This window comes from Hevea brasiliensis, chromosome 18 (assembly GCF_030052815.1).
Source record: "Hevea brasiliensis isolate MT/VB/25A 57/8 chromosome 18, ASM3005281v1, whole genome shotgun sequence".
NCBI classification, from domain to species: domain Eukaryota; kingdom Viridiplantae; phylum Streptophyta; class Magnoliopsida; order Malpighiales; family Euphorbiaceae; genus Hevea; species Hevea brasiliensis.
The window spans coordinates 52,058,763-52,080,258 of NC_079510.1; the positions used below are offsets into that span (position 1 = coordinate 52,058,763).

At 33.8% G+C, this 21,496-nt stretch overlaps 3 protein-coding genes across 4 annotated transcripts; 1 reads left to right on the forward strand and 2 right to left on the reverse strand.

Moving 5' to 3' along the window:
• Positions 1–289: 289 nt before the first annotated feature.
• On the reverse strand, positions 290–5,916 carry LOC110668674 (homeobox protein SBH1). The gene is made up of 4 exons (XM_021829994.2): positions 4,815–5,916; positions 4,162–4,405; positions 1,175–1,419; positions 290–758 (listed from the first exon to the last, which is right to left on the reverse strand). Exons 1-4 carry the CDS (start codon positions 5,187–5,189, stop codon positions 555–557), a joined length of 1,068 nt encoding a protein of 355 aa, XP_021685686.2. The 5' UTR covers positions 5,190–5,916; the 3' UTR covers positions 290–554.
• A 9,164-nt stretch (positions 5,917–15,080) lies between these two features.
• On the reverse strand, positions 15,081–19,454 carry LOC110668709 (plant UBX domain-containing protein 4). The gene is made up of 4 exons (XM_021830027.2): positions 19,083–19,454; positions 16,277–16,562; positions 15,840–15,935; positions 15,081–15,595 (listed from the first exon to the last, which is right to left on the reverse strand). The coding sequence occupies exons 1-4, from the start codon at positions 19,451–19,453 to the stop codon at positions 15,212–15,214; spliced, it is 1,137 nt and encodes a 378-aa protein (XP_021685719.2). The 5' UTR covers position 19,454; the 3' UTR covers positions 15,081–15,211.
• A 42-nt stretch (positions 19,455–19,496) lies between these two features.
• Positions 19,497–21,346, forward strand: LOC110668710 (uncharacterized). 2 transcript variants are annotated; one of them, XR_009145987.1, is made up of 3 exons: positions 19,497–20,074; positions 20,157–20,260; positions 21,090–21,346. XR_009145987.1 is itself a non-coding variant. In XM_058140325.1 (2 exons), the coding sequence occupies exons 1-2, from the start codon at positions 19,612–19,614 to the stop codon at positions 20,198–20,200; spliced, it is 507 nt and encodes a 168-aa protein (XP_057996308.1). In that variant the 5' UTR covers positions 19,497–19,611; the 3' UTR covers positions 20,201–20,342. The 2 variants fall into 2 exon arrangements, 1 of the variants encoding a protein (XP_057996308.1); XM_058140325.1 differs by lacking the exon at positions 21,090–21,346 and having other exon boundaries at positions 20,157–20,342.
• The last annotated feature ends 150 nt before the right edge of the window (positions 21,347–21,496 follow it).

A 21,496-nucleotide genomic window follows, 5' to 3' on the forward strand; every position in this document is an offset into this window, starting at 1 on the left:
TGCAACTTGATGAATTAGAAGAATTAAGACTTGATGCTTATGAAAATGCTCGAATGTATAAAGAGATAACAAAAAAATAACATGATAAGCACATCGAAAAAAAAAAGATTTTAAAAAAGGAAATTTAGTACTTTTATTCAATTCAAGGTTTAAACAAAGAGCACATCTACATTTGAAAATTTTAGCATTTTTCAAGTTCGAAAGATTATAGAATATTCCCAATACACATAAAATCTTTTTCACAGAAAAATAAACCCCCCTTATAATGTGAAGAGTAAATTCCACACAATTGCGTAAAATAATGCATTTATATCAAGTGCACCTAATAATTTCTCCCTTCATTGAGAGAGTTCTGCAACTAACTATTTCACGTCTACTTCAATTAAGAACAGTTCAAAACTTATATAAATAAGCGAACCACTAGCTTAACATTTACATTTAGTAGCCTCCAGAAGCATAATGGCACTTGCCATGATAGCAGGTCAAGTGACAGCCTACTTACGAATACACTTGCATTCCAACAATAACAATCCCTGAACCACATTCGGCCATGTTCAGAGAAAAGTAGGAGAGATATCCATTGGGAATGGATTACTGAGAACATTATCCATGTAATAATGCGAATGAGTGGTATCCATCACCACAAACTGCATATCCTCAGATGGTTTCCAGTGTCGCTTCCTTTGGTTAATGAACCAGTTGTTGATTTGCTTTTGATCCAGACCAGTAGATTCTGCTAACGCCAGCTTTTGTGATTCCTATTGACACAAGATATAGCCCCGAAGGTATTCAAGTGATATCATGAAAAATGTGAGCACAAAACACATGCTGCCAAAGTGTAATGCAATCACCATTATAAAACACAAATATTACCAATGAGTTTTAACTCTTCTTTAGTATTAAAGTTATATCCAAAACTTTGATATTTTGAGTTCAAATCGCGGTCAAAGCCAAATAAGCCAAAAAATAGAATAGATAGTATACTAATGAAATTGTATGCCATTATATTGCCTTTTAACAGTGAAGGTGGTCAACAGCCGAAGTTTACAAATCTGTCACCATTCTAACTTACAAACATCGAACAATTGCTCAGCACTTGCAATCTACACGAGTAGTGGTGTGTTCACGCAGTATGATCAAGTATAGCATTAATAAAATTTAACTATATGCATACCGATGGATAAGGCCATTTGTAATGTCTGCTCCACCAATCCAGTAACTGTTGCCTGGCTTCTTTGGGTAACTTCCCCTTCTTCCTCTTTTTCATGAACTCTTGCTTGAGACTGCCCAAATATCCACTGTACCTGCGCAGTAGCTTACCTTTCAGTTCCTGATCTTCTGCCTGGGGATCTATGAAGTTGTTGTTCACATCAACTTCTTCTTTGGACGATCCATTCCTTTCATTGGCCTCACCACAAGCTGATGCCAGCATAAACAAGTAAGAACCACAAAATGTATGAAAACAACCTTTACCATAAGCAGCATGAATAAGCACCATAACACATTATGAAGTTCTAAGTTTAGCTCCAGTGACAAGCCTTTATATAACTGATGAAGCTGCTAAGGAAAAAATTATTGCTTCATTAGCCGGCATGTTAAATTTGTACTATAATAATTCTAATTCAACAATATTACAAACCTCAAAAGAAAGGGAAAAAAATTGTCATAAGTTGTGGTATTAACCGAGGCATTCATATTTCGAAGATCATAAGCTAAGCCAAAGAACATATAGAAGAACAATGAACAATTGACCATAAAATCTGCACATTTCCACCCGAGCCCTTGACAAGAACCACTTCCTACGTACTTCCTTTATAAGAACCATAAGTATTTAGTCCTGTTAAACATTGAATTGTGGTCATGATGAAGATAAACATTGTAGAAAGCACAACTTTAAATAATTAATAACTGATATGCATTGCATTCTTTTACACCAAATTGATTTAAATTATGATTTTCTTTTTCACCTGAGTGAGGGCTCTTCTAATCACACGAGTCTATTTCAAGATGCTAGCAGGTGCTACTTTTAGACCCACAGATATCATTCTCTAAAACTATAAGAATAGGAAAAGATGCAAAAGCTCAGATTTTTAAATATTCTTAGCTAGTTTTTTAATGCAAATATAATTCCACAAACAATTAATTCATCAAATGCAATACAACTACAGGAAGTGCCATGTGGAATAATATTAATATCATTGATATTCATAATTTAAAATACAATTCCATTGAGATGGCTCTTCCAGTAATTAATCTTGTCCCATACTCCCAAGGAGATTCAGAATTTTTTTCCCACAAAACTATAGCAGCCTTTTCTCCAAAATCTCCGCATCTCACTACTATTCAATTTCACTTATTTCCAACACCTTCCCAACCGATAAATAACTCGTACCCAAATGATTAAAAAACTTCAATTGCCATTACACACACACACACACACACACAAGAAAGAAAAGCAGAAGAAGCAAGCAACCATGCCAAATCAAGAAGAACTGAGATGAGCTTTCAAAAATTAAAAAAAAAAAAAAAAGAAAGGAGTGTTGTCCAACAAGTTAAAACTCTTTTTTCAAGCCACCATGTATTTATTTCTGATACCTTCTTAATTTTAGTCTCACATGCACCCATAAAAGATAAAACATGACTCCACAATCAACCTTCAATTAAAAAAATGATGTCTGAGAATTCTTGGTTATTTGAATAACCCTTTTAAGAAGATGGCAATTGTCTTCCAAATTGTGCAGCATTACTATATCAGATATTAAGCAAGCTCAAATACATTCTATTCAAGTAATATTAATGATAAAGCAGGTTGAAACATTTAATGAAACACTAATTTAGATAAATAGTCATTGTCAGTTGCAACCAAAAGAGAATATTATGTTTACAATGGCATAAAATGAGCAATCCATGGAAACATTGCATGCTAAGATAACCAATATCCTGCCAAAAGAAAGGGACTGAATTCATTTGTCAGCAAATGTTTTCATGTGTAGGCTAAGATAACCAGCATCTTGCCAAAAGAAATGGGATGATGTCGTTTTCAGCAAATGTTATTAGATGTAAATTCATAAAATCCCTCTGTGCATACCAAAAACAGTTCACAGTCGTACATTACCAGTCTTCAAAGGATGGATCATCTCCTAGGAAATGATATTCCAAGATAGCAATTCTCTCCTGTCATTTTTAAATATTTTAACCCCTTTAATGAGGGGCTTTAGGGCATAGCTACTAGATGTAATCCCCAAAATCTCTCCCTTCCACGCTTTAATTTACACTTGCGAATATACATATATGTGGGGAAAACGAGAATGGATTACGACCATCAAACCAAAAACTTGTGTGCGTATTTTAAATCTCCTTCGCTTCCTTACTGAACTCATCGTGTGCCCAAATCATAACATTGGCCAACTAAAAGGGAATGGACTTGTATGATCATTTATGCTCCTAGAAACCCTAAATTTCGAGATACATCCGAAAAAGTCCTAGGCAGTTTATCTCAGATTCTTTCTGCTCAGAAGCAAACGCTTGCCACTCATATCAGTCAAAACTGAGACATCTTTACAAAAGAATTCCGTGCGCAAATGAATCTCCAGCAGGAGAGTTAATCACTGGCGAGTGGAGACCTCCACAAGGTTTTCAATGGTGCCGTACATGCAAAATATATTTACCTTGCTGAGTCGAGGGCTCTCTTCAACATCTTACAAGGCTCGACATTAACTAGGCAAAAATCCATATACAAGATATTTATTTCTGTTTCCTGGAAGGAGCAAGAAAATGTGCTGATAGCTACCAATATAGGATGTAGAATTCACGAGAAACCGAGATAACACTTTAAAATACACGAACACCAAGAAGAGAATCAAAGCAAGGAATATTGAACACCCCCAACCCTGCCGAGGGAGTGAGACCATCTTTTGCAAGGATACCCTAGCACCTCAAACACAGTTCCGTCAAGGAGAAAGTGGGAAGGGAAAAAGAAAATTACCCACTTTGGGAAAAACAAATTCTTCCATATTGTTAATTAATCCTCCTTGAAACAAAGACATGCAAGGCTGATTATTTTAATACGAAATAAATCCCGATAAAAAAAATAAAAATAAAAAACGGTTTAGGAGATCTAACTCTAAAGACCTACATGACAGAAAGAGAGAATATTATTACCAGAATTTGGAGAGGAAACAGTGAGGGCTTTGAATTGGCACTCCACCCTCTGAAGGAAAAGCATGGCTTCCTTGAAGGGCTTCAAGAGCTCTTGCTCGTACTTGGTCAGCATCTCACAGTAAGCCTCCATGAACTGGTCAAGGGTTGGATCTTCACCGATACAGCTTGTGCCAGTTGGGCCCATTGCCGCTGCAGATGCACAAGCTTCTTCTAATCCAGTCACTACTTCAGGTGGTGCTCCAACCTGAAGATTTGCATATGTGATCTATATAACTCCACAAGCAATAAAGATAAGGAAAGCAAGGGAAAAAAAAAAAAAAGAAAACCTAGTCGTGTCCATCATATTACTCAAAAATACTTTCGACCTCTCACTTTCCCTGGAACAGATTTCTTGAATTCATAAAAGTAAAAAAACTCAAAAAGCTTTTAAGTCCGACGAATTTCTTTTCACAGATCCATAGTTTTCAAAGAAACTTAAAAAGCAACCACAAGTTATAACTGGAGTCTCCAGGGGCTTAGCATGAGGTATCCGAGTTTGTCTATTTCCACATGAGGAACAGATGTGCTATTTATTTGCCCATTAGAGAAATAAGTAGCGGATTTTTGGGCCTATTGGCAGGAGGGCTGTGACTTAAAATTCTGCTAGTCTTCACCTTTTGGCAGTTGATATAGGCAACCAAGAGACGAGGATAGTGAGGATGAGCCATGATCTTAGCCTTGACAGAAGCAGTGCTATCATCGTTGTTGTCCATGAAATAACAGCCGGTGTTACTGTTGCTATTGTGGTTGTGTTCGTCAAGAAGCACAGAAGAGCCACTGCCACTATTACGGTTTTGGTGTTGATTGTTGGTGGAAGGGAGAGGAAGGAATAGGGTATTTGATGATGAGTCTGCGTTAGGAGGTGGAGGGGGAGGAGGCGGATGATGATGAGAAGTCATGAGAGGCATCATCATCATCATAGGACATAGTCCATCACTGTTGTCTCCAAAAGCCATCATACAAGAAGTGCTATTGGAACCACCCTCCATTATCTCTCTCTGTCACACTGCTGTCTTATCCTTTCCTAGTTGTGTTTACTTGTGCTTAGCTATACTAGTAGTACAAAGAAGTTTACCCATCTCTCTTTCTGTTTCGTCTTTCTCTCTCCTACGCAATCTTTTTGCTCTAAAGATTGTTGGTATTGTATCAGCAGTGCTCTCCCGAGATTTATGCTACTACAAACTGCCTTTTTACAGGAAATCCTAAATAGGGATAGTAGTAGTAGTAGTAATAGTCGTGGCAAGAAGTGAGTCAGTTTTGTTATCTTGGTGGGCTTTACACACTTGCCTGGTCTGCAAAAGACTGCTCAGAATTCCTTTGGGAAATGGGTGTTCATCTTTCTGGTCTTAAAAGCATTTAAGTCTTTCCAGAAACGCAGACTTGCCTCTCTCACTCTATATGTGAATTCAGCTTGCGAGGACAAGAAAAGGGGTGGAGAGGGAGAGAGAGGGCTTTCCAGTAGAATAGCTGAGCGCACGCGAGGTGAGGAGAGAGAGATCTCAGAAATAGAAGAAGAGGAGGCGGTGGTTTACGAAATGTGTTATCTTTGAGGCATTGAGGTAGAGCTTTACCTTCCCGATGAAAACTCTCTCCCTCTTTTCTTGCACTGCCACTGACGCTCTGCCGTTACTGGCAAAGAAAAGAGAGAGAGAGAAAGTTTTGTAGAGAAGCGAAGTGAGAGAAAGAAAGAAACGATCAAATCGAGGAAGAACTGAAGAAAAGAGATCTACTGGTCTAATGGTGATTTTTGGGGCTCGGATATCACTGCTCTCACTCTCTCTCTTTCTCTGCGGAGCGCACACTCTTTCTTTCTCTTCCTTTGCATATTGAAGCTTGATGACAATAAATAACTTAAAATTAAATATAATAAATTTCAATTATAAAAATATTAAAATATTAAAATAATTTTTTTATATTATTTTTTTAACGATCATGTTTTTATTTATAAAAATAATTTTAATTTTTTAAATATAATATCCAATAAATATTCAATTTTTTCACTTTTATTTTGTAGTCGTCTTTGACGCACTTAATCTAACAAAAAAGATTAATTATTTAAATAACATTATTTAAAAATATTTTATTAAAATAATACAGAATTTAAAATATTTATTAAAATAATATAATATCATAAAAATCACTAATTAAAAAAATAATTTCATATTTAAAAATTAAAATAAAAAATCATTAATTAAAATATTATTTTTATATTTTTATGTTAATGTAATAAAGTAATATTACTCATAAAATTACTAATTAAATTAATAATTTTACATATTATTACATCAATTAAAATTTTTAATTTTTAACACTAAAATCACCTTTTCATTTAGCAGTTTTAATAGTAAATTTTTGTAACACATTGAAAAAGAAATCATAGTAAGATGAACAAAATTTTTTAATACGTGAAAATTTTCATTAATTTAAAGTAGGATAAAAATTTCATCCTAAGATAAATTATCATATTTTATGAAATTAAAATTATAATATTATAGATTAATTTAAAGAACAATTACAATTACCAAAAAAAATAATTACACTCATAATATAAATATAAATAATAAATAATTATAATACTCTTTATTTATTTGAAACTATTCATTAATTTTCATTTGAAGAAATAATTTCAAAATAAATAATTATATGTTATTTATTATAATAAATATATATAAAATTAATAATTTATAAATATAACATGATAACACCATTTGAGTTGATGATTTATAGAGTAGCACATAAAGCTGCACCGTAACATTGAAAAATATTAGAAACAACTCTCTTCAAAGTTAAAGAGTTTACTTCTCTTAAGCAAGGTTCTCTTTTCTTTCCATTTTCTTCTCAATTCTTTTTTCTTTTGCTCCCTTTATATCCAACAAATGAGTGTGTTCGTGTATATATATATATATATATATATATATATATATATATATATATATATATATATTTTTTTTTTTTCTTTCTTTACATGCAATTTTTTTTTTCTCATGTTATATACAGAGTTTGCAAGTTGAATTACTGTTTGAATTTTGACATTAAGAAGTAAAAATATTACAATTTAAAATAAATTTTAATGTAAATTTTTTATTTTTATTAATGTTGTAATATATTTATTTAATATTTTAATTTTGATAATTTTTTAACATGTATATTAAATTTTGTGATAAATTTAGTTAAAAAATTAAATTAGTATATTGATATGATGTGAAATATTATGATTTTAGTATTATACTATTAAACTTGTGATACTTGGAAGAGTATTGAAGACTGCATTCTAATAATATATTTCATACAATATTTTCATTTATATTTTGTGCAATAATTATTAATTTTCACCAAAAAATTTCTAATACTATTTCTTTGTTTGCTCACCTAATCAAACACCTTCAACTTTTTTTTTCTATTTCAAAAAGTTTCATGTTTAATATTAATTTATTATTTAATTCTTGATCGTAATTTTTATTAATTTACTTTTACTAGATCTAAAAAAAAATTAATAAAGAAAATAATTACACTCATAACAAAAATATAAATAAAACAAGAGTTGCAATACTCCTAAAAAATTATATGCATTAATCATGATTCATACAAATAATAGAATAAATTTTTTTATAAGAAAAAAAAAGAAAAGGAGGAAAAAATGATATGAAAGTAAGGGAACACTCTAAAACCTCATAATTTGTTATCTATATTTTTAAAATATATTTTTTACATTCTACGCATTTCAATGGTCTAACATATTCTGATGCATACTCAATAAAATATTATTTTAAATAGTATTTTTTTAAATAATTTGATACACCTTATAAATATTTTTTAACTGACGATTTTTTAAGCACTGACATGTTGATATACACTTACACACTTGCAAAACACATTGATGAATTACCATTAAAAATGTTTCTTCAACCAGTGGTTTTATATTTACTTTTTAAAATTTGAAAACATTTTTTCAATTGACTTTTTTAAGCAAATATTATTTTTATAAATAATTTTAGATTCATATTAGAATGGTAAATAATTTTAAAAAAATTTATTTACTTTTTAAAACTTGAAAACACTTTTTCAATTGACTTTTTTAAGCAAATATTAATTTTATAAATAATTTTAGATTCACATTAAAATGATAAATAATTTTCAAAAAAATTTATTTAAATAATTAATCCACCCCAAAACTCATTTTTATTTTCTTTTATTTCAACCTATGTCCTGCTGATTATTCTTGCTTGCAGATGTTTCTTGGATTTCAAGTAGAAAAATTGGAAAAAAATATAAAAATAGTTTATACATATAATAACTAAAAATTAGAAAGAACATATAACCTGGAGCTGAAATCTGCAAGTGGAAATTGATAGAGAATAAGTGAAATCATATCTTATCAGTTAAAAAAAAAAAAAGTGAAACTAACGAAAATTTTTTCCCAATATTGAAAATAGTTTTAACCACAATGAGTCTCTCCCGCTCGCAGTATCTAATAATTATCTTCATTACAATCATAACATCTAATCCATGATCATTTACCATGGAAAAAAGTAGGGTTTCAGAAAGCTGATAAAGCTTGTGGGACAGCCCGAATGTCTCTTCTTCTTCTCCCCACCCCCCCTCTCTCTCTCGTATTAAAGTTTGCAGCTGTAGCTTCACAATAAAGAGTGTGAAGAATCGTATCACACAGCTTCAGTCAAGTTGAGCAAATTGTCTCTTCCTCATGTTGTACCCTCCTACATACACCTAATTGCATTTCTCTTCAGACATCAGTAGTAGTAACTAATAAGCATATTACTAGTACCATAGGCATTCTTATACTTTCAAGTTTGAATAGCTGGGAACTGTTTTAGTTTTCAGTATCAGGAATTCTATCTATTATAGTGAATACTATTAATTTCCAATGGAGTTCCATCAAAATTTCTTTTGAGAATGCTAAGAGCTTCAGTGCCTCTCTTTCATCGTGATTTGCAACTCATTTCTGATCCCAAATTTACATTTCTTCTAATGATAGGTTTACTTATATATGCAAGAATTTCTCACATTTTCCTTCTCCCTCACAAATAATCTACTTTTTTTTTTTTTAATTTTAACCTGTTTTATCTTCTAGTGCTAGCTAGGTTTTCTTTCTGTTTCTAGTATTATATATATATATTTTGATTTACATATCTAGTTTTCATTAAAGTTCTACCAATTATGCGAGTTTTGTGTTCATGGCGCTTTTACTGTTTTGAGGAATTGAAACAAATGGAGAGACAATATTTAATGTAGTATTTAATGTTAGAAATTTAAGAAGATGGCTCCAATACCAAGCTGAAGAGTCCTCGAACTAGCATTCAGCTTTCAGTTTTCAAAGAGAAATCAATTCTTCCCAGACTGCCCAATTTCCAAAATTTGTACTATTAATTAAAAATCTCAATAAAACTGATATTGTACGCATAGCAGCAGAAAGGAGTAATAAAATCGTTGAATATTATTCAAATTGTCTACTAAAATGGCTCATGATTTAATACTTAATTATTGTTATTTTCAATCAATTGAGAAATTTTTATTATCTAAATCAAATTAATTTTACAAATTTATCACATGTGCATACTCTCGATAATATTGTTAGCTGATGTCAAGATTTGAATAGGTTAATCATCAATTTGAATTCCAAAACTCTAATTCAAAGTTTTATCTCAGTTTGCCATAATTAATTTGATCATTGAAGAGCTCTTATTGAAATCTAATTATGTCATTTTTTTAATCAAAATTTGATATGGACGAATGTAAATTAAGCCTTTAAAGATTGACGGATAAACTTTTATCGTAAATTATGAAAATGATAATTTGATCCATGATCACTATATTACAATGGTAGAATTTCTGGCCTACCTTGTTAATTTCATAAGAAATTAATGAAACCCTAAACCTCCTTGCCCTTGTGATCTTAAGTCAAAAGAAGCGGGATTGTAAAGAGAAAAAGCGGAAAAAACAAATGGCGAATTAATTCTTGGTTCAGGGATTGTCAAGTGTAGCATCTGCGACTGCAAGATGACTGAAGCCGAAGATTAGGGTTAAGAGGAAGAGAGAGAGAGAGAGAGAGAGAGAGAGAAGGGCAGAAATAGGCGGGAGCGAATGCGAATCCATCACGACAGCGTAAGAACAAAAGCAAAGCAAAGGAAAAAGTAGGAGAACGTCAGTGCAGTGGGGCAAAGATATAATAATAAGGTGGAGGTGGAGGTGGAGGTGGAGGTGGAGTAAGGGCACAATATAGATTTTATAGATTACAGAGACACTGTCAGCCTATGCCCTATTTTCAACCCATTATAAGCTCTTTCTCATTTTACTTTACGTCTTTTCCATCAACAGTTGCATGATATAACGTTATTGAGTATATTTTTATCCTTGATTAATTTCAGGCCGTCATCCCCTTTCTTTATGCTTTGAAAAATAAACCAATTTATTATTCTCGGCTTCCCCAGGAGATTAAAATCAGTTGTAAACGAAACCAGCCTGTGCCTGGCCCTAACTTGCAAGTCATATCCTCCAAGAATCTCTCTTTGCGACCTTGAGCCTTGTTGTGCCTATTATTAATAAAAATTTAAAATATAAATATTTTATTATATATTTTAAATTTATAATAAATTAAATCTAAGCAAAATTTTCTTATTGGACATTCTAATATTTCAATTCCAAATATTTTTTGTCCCATGCAAAAGGATATGCAAGAAATTTAAGCGGCTGACAATCATATGGTCCACTTAACAACAAATGCTTCACCAATTAGGAAATGATTTGAGGCTGGATGCAGCACTCTTAACAAGTGTTGTTTGTGAATGCAAAGTTGTATCAGCAAATGCAAATTAAGAATTACTCATTAATCTTTTCAACATTCTCCTTAAGATATTGGTAATTAAACATACTGTAAATGGCTACTCATCACTATGACAGTATCAGAATGCAAGAACTAAAGTACATAATACCCATTTTGGCCTTTTGTGATACGCCTAAAAAGCACAGCCTTCTTGTTTGTGTTTCTTTGTGTTTTGTTTTTCCCTGTTTCTGTACTGTTATATTCTGATGGTTCCATTCATGTGCTGTTTAGCACCAAGTCGCCACAGTAGTGATTCTTCTCAAGATATAGGTAAAATAAAACACAAAAGATTATAGTGCTGGTGACTTTTTTTTTTTTTTGTAATGTACTTCATTGTATTAAACAATGCCCATTGGAGAGATACAACATCATTTAATTACATAAAGCATAAAGGGCAAAGGCTCAAAACCAACCCCATACAGCAACTCAACCTAAATCCAAAAACTAGCAACCTGGTAAAACCATCCAAACCAACAAACCATGCTACCCATAGGAATAAGAAACTGCCATAGCCACCATGTAGCATCGCTGGACTTCCTATAGCCGAAGTTGGCATAACAATTTAGGGAGAAAATGATTAAAAGAAATACAGATAAACTACATTCGCCGATACTCAAGATTAAGAACACCCATCGCCGTTGGACAATCAACATGGGAGAAGAAGATAGCAGAGGCCATGGCATCCTAACTATGGGAAAACCAGCAAAGAAATTTGTAAGTACTGACTCTAACCCTTGATATGCCATCTTGGAAGCTCCTCCCAAATTAATCACTTACCCTTTCATACGAACTGAGACCACTAGCACTAAGTTGAAACCAAGCAATGCGAACAAGGTTTCCTCCACCATAGAGCCACATCGTAGGACCACAAAAATTTCCTCACCAAAACCACTCATCTTGCAGCTAAAACCACAAACATATATATAAAGCCTCAATTATTGATGAGGAGGGCACCCATGCTCCAGGGAGGAGATGAAAACTATCCCCTACTTGAAGGGCAGGGGACGGCCCAAACAGCTGAGAAAATGAGGGTCTAATACTTCTAAGATTATCATAGTATTTGTCTACCTATTATTTTTTTAATTTAATTTTAATTAAAATTTAAATATTATTTAATAATTATAAAGATAATTCTAATATTATTGTATACACTTTTTTTTTTTAATTTGATTTATAAAAAGTCAAATAAAAAAAACACTATACTGCACTCGCCTTTGTGTAATGATTGGGCAAGTTTATACAATGGATTGTTGAAATTATCACATTTAAATTTTATAAGAATTTAATTTAATTATTTTTTAAATTTTAAATTTAAAATGAAAAAAAAGTAATAATTTAAATTTAAAAAATTTTAATTTAAAAAATAAAAAATAAAAATGATGATATAATAATTTAATATTTTTTGATAAAAATTTAATTATTTTTTTTCTTGCCAATGATTCATTTTTAAATGAATCCATTAAAATTTAAGGTATTGTAACGCATGAGACTTAACAAATTTACTATTAAAATTATTGGTTTGCGATACGATCGATCTGTTCGGGTGTAAACTTCTAAATACATTTTGTGTTTTAAAACATTGCATTAATAAACTATGGGATTTTATACTGCTTTAGCTTATTCTATATATATATATATATATTTTTTTTTTTAATTGGGAAATATGCTATATAGATTGTGGACGCCAACTCTGGCTACCAAAACAATATAAATATCTCATATGGTAATGTTAAAATAGACCGTATAGTAATTTATTTGACACTAAAATTGAAAGTTCAAATTATCTTTTCTAGAGAAACATTGTTTTAAATATTAAAAAATAGTTTGAAATAATTACAAATAAATATGTCAAATTTAAAATTAAAACTAAACCTTAAATTGTTAATAATTATTTTTAAATTAATATTTTTCAATGACAATTCTAATCGTGATATCAAATAAATTCTAAATATATTTATGGTAAGCATTAAGCACAGGTGTATGATTCTCATACATATTTATGGAATTAATGTAAAAAATAAATCCGAAATCGAAATCGACTTTAAATATGAAGAGTTGTGTCTAGGCTTAAACTTAATTAGTCAAGAAGATGTGCTTCAATTGTACAACTCGCGGGCACATATAATATCAAAAGTCGAGATTGAATATAGTGAGCTAGAAACAAAGAATTTGGATTGAAATCCTTCCATCAAATGGTGTTTAACTTTAATTCCATATAAAACATATAAATTATTCTGAGAAGCAAGTTGGGATTTTTTTATATTTGATAGTTTGTATGCTGATCATGAGTATCCTTCGTCCATTGAAATTAAATATTTTTGTCACGATTGAGAAAGTTTGAGGGAAAAAGTCATTTAATATTTCCTAAAAAGATTGAGAAATACATAAATTATAATAACTTTCTTCATATTTTTCTAAAAAGCTTTACTTCCTTGATGTATTTTCCCTCAATCAAACAAAGACTTAATTACCATGGAAAAAAGAAGGAAGGAAAATCTGGGATGTGGGTCTCAGGTGGAATGGCTAGCAATTAATTACTTGATTACATGAACGTCTTGTAAGTATTGACAGCTTAGAAAGTAATTATATGTGGTGGAACTGTTAACGTGCGCTTTGTTCAGGGTGATGGGAGGCAGGGAATGTTAATTATTATTGAGTTTATACATGAAAATGAATGATCATTAAAGTAAGTCAAGTCGTAATGATTTTGACACAAAGCTACTTTAACGTCAACTTAACTACTAGCTATATAGAGTTGGCAAACAGTGCAGGCAATTACACCATAATTAGGATGATATTATGAATAATAAAGTATAGTCAACTTCTAGATTCACCTCTATATTATGAATAAAAAAGCTTTGAACAAGTGCTGGGGTATAGGCCTTCCCTTCAAATTTATTTGTTGTGTTAATTAATCTCGCTTAAAATAAATGTTGGATGGAACTGCTTCAAATGTGGATGGATGTCATTGTCAAGTTATATGTGTGTGTGTGTGTATATATATATATATATATATATATATATATAAAGTATCTGATTTAGAAAAATAAAATAAAGAAGGGACAGTTCATTGTTGCTTAGGCACGGGCAACTACTTCAACCCACATCTCTTATTAGTGGCTTCCGGGTGTTGTTCCCTTTGACATGACTCCATTGTAGCCTCTTTTCATTTGTCCTTCCATTTTTTTCTATAAATAAAACCAAGCTTTATTAAGCTTTTTAGATTTGGGAACCCATTTATGGGTTGGGTTCGGCTCTAGCCCGGTGGATGGCACATGCCAATAGGGTTTTAGGGGGAGGGGATCGGAGGGGCCTGGTCGACCCAACCCTAATAAGAGAATTTTGAAATGGTTTCTTTCGGCCGACAATGAGGCTTTTTGTCGTCCAATCAATACTACTAGGAGTTACATATTAAGATGCGTTGCCCATCTGGAACCTTGAATCAGTTTCCTATTAGTGCAATGATTTTGGCCACACAAATGATGCCTGAGAATTCTGTAAATCAGAAATCATTTTATTTAAAATTATTTCAAAAGATGAGTCTCCATGCAAAGCCCCAACTCGCCACACAGTCACCACCCATTTTAATTCCAGGCTTTCTGTGCTTTTTATCCCTGCCAATACTTTTTTGCGAAATCTGAGAATTTTCTTATTTGTACGATGAAATCCAATGAAGATGACATATATTTCTGCCTTCTTCTTTTTTTACACGCAAACAGTGAGTGTGGCTTCAATAAAACTAGTTTCGGACAGAACCTAGAGAGTTATCCTGATGAACTGGGCATGCGCTAAGCATATTGCTAACCAAGGTCCATTAGAATAAACTTTACAATTATTTTCCAAATAAACATTTACAGCCCCCCCGCAATCATTCAGGCAAATAAAATTTCTACCTGCAATAGTCTTTCCTTAATGCAATAGCTTGGTGTTTAGCCTAACCCCACTCCCAGCAGCAAAATGTCAAGGATGCTAAATATGTTCGTACAATTTAGGCAACAATTGGTGCAGAAGATGCATTTTAAATCACAAAATTGAATTCGGATAACCACGCAACCAGCCACCAAAACCCTCTTTTAATATATAGGAAATGGAGATATGTCCATAGAATTGGTTCGCTTGGTACAATAAGCAGTTAATGACTAATGAGAGTGCACTGCCTTTTATCCAGCTTGGCTAGAATTTCTGAATAATGACTGAATTGGCAAGCCCTGCTTGCTCTATTGTTTGAGTTGAATCTGTAAGAACCTTGGGAGGAAATCCCATCAGCTGCAGCTGATAATTCTGAGCACTTCCAGGTCTAGATGCATTAATGAAAGCTCGAATGTCATTCACAGTGTGGTGGTAATTGAAGTGAGCAATCATGCGGGTCCCATCTGCCAACCTAAGCTGAATGGAAGTTGATGGCAATGTTTCATCCACAACCAGGCCGATGGATGGGGTTGGAACAGTGTTAAGAGGAGCTGAATCAACTGTTGGATCAGTTGCTGCTGGAGTACTGCTGCTACCTAGAGTTCTCCCGACACCCTGAAATGGAACAAGGCGCTGCTTCTCTGGTTCCTGCAAGAAAACAATTAATGAGTACTGATACAGCTCAAAAAAGAAAAAATAAGATCCTTTGAAATGTTGAGCAGCACACAAGCATTCATATAAAACAAAAAATAAATGTCAACTAGAACGACTTAATGGAACAATTTTATCACTGACTGGATTCTCTGAAATTTGCAAATGTCAAAAATCAAGTATGTAATTTTAATAGGAATGCAATGCAACAAGTTAGAGAGAGAGAGAGACAGAGACTTACTGGACACTGTTCATCCCTTCTAATCAAGTTGACGTGAACTGAGGACCTTCTATCTGCAGGCTCAAGCTCCTTCGGGCATTCAGACTTTCTGATACTCTACAACAGAGATGTAACAAAACAATATCACCATTAACAATAAGCTGAAGAAAAAGGGTGGGGAAAAGGAAAACATGAGTAATAAAGCAACAGCAACCCACAACTTATGTGTAAGTTGTGCTGTTTATCAAGTCAACAATAAAAGAGTGCAGAAAAAAAAAATATATGTAAGTTTGAAATCTGCAAATTTGTTTCCTAGATATTTAGACTCATTGTTAAATTGGCAAAAGAGGAAATGTCAAAAAAACGTGGGTGCCTCTTTAAGATGCTTTTGTTTCCTTTTCTTTTTTCCCCCTTTAGAAATATTTCATTTTATCTCACTGAAACTTAAATTGCCATACCTCTAAGAAAGATGCATTTTCTGGATCATCCAACCTCCTCAAAGGGCCATCATTTACAGTGAAACCATTGGTCCAGAACACAATATTGTGAATCATGGCCTCAGGTTGCTGAGGTACAGTCGGTACAGTTTCCCCAGAGAGTAATCTACCAGTTCCAGTAAAGCTTCTTGAGCTTGGAGATGGACGAAAGTGATCAAGAGGACCTTCAACGGCTCCCAATTGCCTAGCTTGATTGAAAATTGCATCCACATCATTTCCTTTTGAAGGATCTTGAACAAGCATACCACTGCAGTTACAAACGTAAGCAAATTATTAATAAATGAGCTTCCTGAGAAGATTGAAAGCATGAAAGAATGGTCAGGAACATCAAGTCAAATAAATAAATTAATGATAGAATATACATAAGAAAAACATATCCACCCAATCAAGTAAAAGTGACAGCAAATTGCACAAATATCAGGTACTGCAATTGAACTGGACATTTCCCATATGTGAGACAGCAAATTGTAATAAGTTAATTGCTAAAAGCAGTGTCCAATCAGCCATTCACAAAAATATGTTTGCACCCATTATCTATTACTTCCTTCCAATTGATGCTTCACAACTTCTGAAATTCATGCACTGCAACAGAGCCATATAAAGCAGAGAGTATAATTATCTTCTTTTTCAGAGTACGAAACAACTGCATTAGGCAGACAATTTTAACTTTCAGTCAAGAAATGATACAACAACTAACATGAAATTAAGGATCAACCACAAATTCCTTGTCACCATAAAATTAAGAAAGGCAAGCTTGCCTTTTAATAAAACTGCCCAAACTGTGAACATGCCCTGAAATAAAAGACAAAATCAATCTCTAAATAAAAATTACAAGACAATCTCATATAAAGTATAGTAATTATAAGAATGAATAAAAAGTTAACAATGCACCAAAGAATGGCTAAGCTTATTCCCTTATCCCAAACCTCAAAGCATCTTCACAGAATACCATTGGAGTCCCATTCCAAACTGTTAGCTAGATCAATACATAGTCCCTTACTTCCAATTAACCAACTCAAATCTACATTACGTAATCCACTTCTTCAAAGGCAGTAGTTTCCATCTCCATTCACAGATGAGAGATAAAGTAAATCCAGGGAAACATCACACCAGTGTTATTAAAGGCGCTTTGAGGCGCCAGGCGAGGTGCTAGGCGAGGCGAGGCGACCCTCTAGTGCCTCGCCTGGCCTGGGTTGCATGAGGCGACCGCCTGGGAGAGAGAGGCGTAGGGCGTGAGGCGATGCCTCTGTTACCTAATGTTTTTTTTTTTTTAATACATTCTTTAAACTGCAAGAGTTAAAAATCCTAAAGAGGAGACTCTCATTTCAACCCATGACTCTGCGGATGCTTGAAAAAGGGAAAGAAGAACAACCCAAGGAGTAAGATATGTCTCTCTCTCATCCTTCCTCTCTTTCTCTCCTCTGCTTCTTCCTTCCTCTCTCTCCTCTCCTCTCTTCTTCAATTCTTCCCTTCTCTTAAGTCTGTCGCAACACCCATGTTTTTCTTCTTTTCTTTTTAACTTTTTTTTTCTCCTCTCCTCCTTTTCTTTTCTTTCTCCCTTTTTACTTTTTTTTTTCTTCTCCTCTCCTCCTTCTCTCTTCTTCTATGCTTTCTTCTCTCATAGTCACGCCATTTTTAATCCAACAGCAACAATTATTTTCCTGCATTCTTTTTGCCTTTTTACTTTTTTTTTTCTTCTCTCCTCCTCCTCTCTTCTTCTATGCTTTCTTCTCTCACAGTCATGCCATTTTTAATTACCCAGCAGCAGCTTTTTTTTTTTCTTTTTTAATTTATTGTTTCATTGTTTATTATATGGGCATTATGATATGTACTTTTAGATGGATATTGTCAATTTTGATATGCTTTTTATTAAATGAGTAGTGTGATATGTTAGATTGAGGTGTGTATTTGCAAATGATTATTTAATTTTGAAATTAGGTCCTATTAATTGGAGACTTGGAGCATGAGTAATTGTCAATTGTGATATATTTTTTTATTAAATGGGTATTGTAATATGTTAGATTGAGGTGTGTTATGTATTTGCAAATGGTTACTTATTTTTAAATAGTTAATGTTCTATTAATTGGAGGTGTGATATGCTTTTTAATATGCTTTTTTACTTCTTAAACTAGTTAAAAGGTATGAATTTTTATATTAAAAGTATATATATATAATTTAGGCAATTTAGGTTATAGCGCCCCGCTTCAAAAAGTCCCCATTCCCGCCTCTCGCCTCTCACCTAAGGCCGTAGGGTAGCCTATCGCCTTAGTGTCGCGTTTCGCCTTAATGACACTGCATCACACAACACTCCAAACCTACCCAAGAACTCTCACTCAAAGCAACTCTCCACGTCCCCAAACACTACTTCCTCCAACCTGCTAAGTAAAATCCAATAGCCCATGCTAACACTAGCTAGCCTGGGAATGTCGCACCCACAATTTCAAAATTAAGCTCAATTTCAAGTACCTCTCCCTTTGGTTAAAATAGCCATTTATTTCCTTTTCAAAACTGTTCTCCGTTCTAACTTCACTAGCACCAAATTTTTATCAACACCAAAACAGAAAACGTCAATAAAATCGATCACATCGTGCCTTTGCAATCTCTCTCCTGTATCTTTCCCTTAACTTTCCCCTCAATACTCACAAATCATCAATTAAATCCCAAAACACCCAAAACAAATAACAAAATTAAGAGTTATATAAACAAAAGAGCAGATAGATAGAACATAAAAAGAAATTTAGAGCATTAAAAGAAAAAAAGCATGCACCTCTTCTCGCCACCGGTGTAGTACTCTTGAGGAGCATCATCGTCGCTGTCGGAATCGGGGCCGGCGTGCCTGTTAAGATCGGAGAGAGTGCGGATACCGCCGGCACGACTGCTGGATGGTTTTACTGGTTTCTTGTCTCGCGATGCCATTAGATTCCTCTGATAGGATTGAAGGACGAATACGAAGAAAAGGAGAAACACGACGGTGGTTCTAGCAGTCCAATATTTCGGTATTTCCTTTGCTAATAATTTATGAGAACTCAGACACGCTCTGAAAAAGCGCGTCGCTGGATTACTCTTATCTTCCGCGGGGTTACACGCAGGATTAAGAACTCTCTGCCACGTCAAATGGGAAACTTGATACTTTTTCATATATTTGCATTATTTTGGTTGTCAAGGAAAAGGGAGATCCAATCTACCTGCTCACGAAACTTTAGTGTGGCTGCGGCCCAATGGGCCCTCCAAAACAAAACTTTGTCATTCGCAGATGCAAAACCCGCACCCACAATTTAACGGTTTTGGCATAGCAAATGTATCTAGATCCTAGATGCTTAATGGCAGAGCCACCGGGTCCAACCAGACCAAACGTGGCTGCACGCAACGACGAGAACCGGTTGAAGTACGCCTGTGACGCCGGAATCTTAACGGACGATTTCAACGCCAATGACCTCGACGGCGAAGATTCTAATAGCACACCAAGTTTTGACTCCGAGAGCTGCAAGTCGCCGCGTCTGGAGGATCTGGCGGCCAGTTTACGTGTCTTCTCTGAGTCGCTAGCGAGAATGGATCTGGCTGAGACAGAGATGACCAGGGCGAGGGAGACTTGGCGGTGCGAGGCAGAGAAGAGGCGGATGGAGTTGGAGGCCGAATTGACTCGCCTGATGTTGGGGACTCAGTTGCAGATCGCATTGATTGTCGCAGGGAAGGGGCCGAGTAAGAAAAGGAAGCGAGCTGAAGAAATGGAAGATGAATCAGGCATCTCTCCAAGGCAAAGTCTTGATCTCTCTTTCTTCAATCAAAAGATTATCTTTACTCAAATGTGTCGTTTATTTGTGTGTTCGTGACTACAGGAAAGGAGCTTTATTGCTAAGTTTGCTACAATGCAACTTCAGCTTTTGAAGTATACAATGGCACATCCTTTGTTTCTACTCGTCTTCTTTCTGGTCAATCTGAAACAATGTGAGCTTCATATTGATACTTAATTATTTTATGCCTCAAGTATTTGGCAGTTGAGTATTTATTATCATCCTATCTTCACCTACTCTTAACTTAAATCTAATTGACCTCTATTAAAACCTGGACTTCTTTGATCTGCATTGCTAGCTATGTAGAGCCTTTCTTCCATTCGTTGCACTTACAATATATTCTGGCAAAGGTGGAAGCCACCCTTTCTCTCCATATTTATCTGCTTGTCCTCGAATTATCTGTCAAGGCCATGAATATAGGCTGGTTAATAATATCATTTGAAAATTAAAAAACAAAATTATGAGAAATAGTTACTGTTGTTGCCCATGACCTTTCAGCTTGTTGACACACATGCCTAATATTACTTCAGCTCATGCTGCAGTAAGCAAGAAAGTATGGAAACATCTTATAACAAGAATTGCAGAAATATTCACTGAAAAAAAAAATACCAACCAAATAGAGTAATCTATCGTGAGGTATTGACTTCGAGTTGCAATAAAAAAAAAAAAAAAAGCAACCCATGCTATTGAGTCAAAGAACAAAGCAGATCAATGTCAATCTGAACAGATAATCTCCATTTATGTTAACTAAAATCAGTTCAAATTCCAAGTTATAGAATTGAAACAAACAACTAAATTGAGACATTAAGAAAAAAATCAATTATTGCACCCACTTTCATAGCCATGTTGATAGAGTTTTAGCCAAATTATTACCCATATTATCAGGAGTACAGATGCATATTGCACATAATTATTAAGATAATATAGCATTTTATGTGTCAGAAATTACTCTTCTGTGACTTTGGCAAATTCCTTTATATCAGATTTTGTTAGGTGCTTTGCATACTGGGTAACAATTTCCTGACGGTTCTGCTCATTAGGAAGACCAAAAGTAATCATTGAATCAAATCGGCCTATAATACCGGTTAAACGTGAGTTAGAAAACACTCCCTCAAGAAAAGAATTGTACCCCTATACCGAATCAAAGCAGGATCAAGGTCTTGTTTTCTATTTGAAGCAGCAATGACACCCATGTTCTTGTTCTGTTCAAATCAATCAGTCTGCACAAATGATCAAAGCACACCAAAAGCTCAGTCAATGTCATATGCAAATTCATACTTTCAACTAGAAATTTTTCTTATATTTTTGCTCATGAAACAAACATCCCAAAAAAACTATGAATGCTACTTAAACAAGACTTTTCTTGGGTGCTCCAATGGAATTTGATTTT

Coding starts and splice junctions, on each gene's coding strand:
- LOC110668674 (XM_021829994.2), bottom strand. CDS start 5,189: ATGGAGGGTGGTTCCAATAGCACTTCTTGTATGATGGCTTTTGGAGAC. Junction 4,406..4,814: donor CCTATATCAACTGCCAAAAG/GTGAAGACTAGC, acceptor GCAAATCTTCAG/GTTGGAGCACCACCTGAAGT. Junction 1,420..4,161: donor TGTTTCCTCTCCAAATTCTG/GTAATAATATTC, acceptor TGCTGGCATCAG/CTTGTGGTGAGGCCAATGAA.
- LOC110668709 (XM_021830027.2), bottom strand. CDS start 19,453: ATGAAAAAGTATCAAGTTTCCCATTTGACGTGGCAGAGAGTTCTTAAT. Junction 16,563..19,082: donor TACACCGGTGGCGAGAAGAG/GTGCATGCTTTT, acceptor TTGTAACTGCAG/TGGTATGCTTGTTCAAGATC. Junction 15,936..16,276: donor AAAATGCATCTTTCTTAGAG/GTATGGCAATTT, acceptor TCTCTGTTGTAG/AGTATCAGAAAGTCTGAATG.
- LOC110668710 (XM_058140325.1), top strand. CDS start 19,612: ATGTATCTAGATCCTAGATGCTTAATGGCAGAGCCACCGGGTCCAACC. Junction 20,075..20,156: donor AGGCATCTCTCCAAGGCAAA/GTCTTGATCTCT, acceptor ACTACAGGAAAG/GAGCTTTATTGCTAAGTTTG.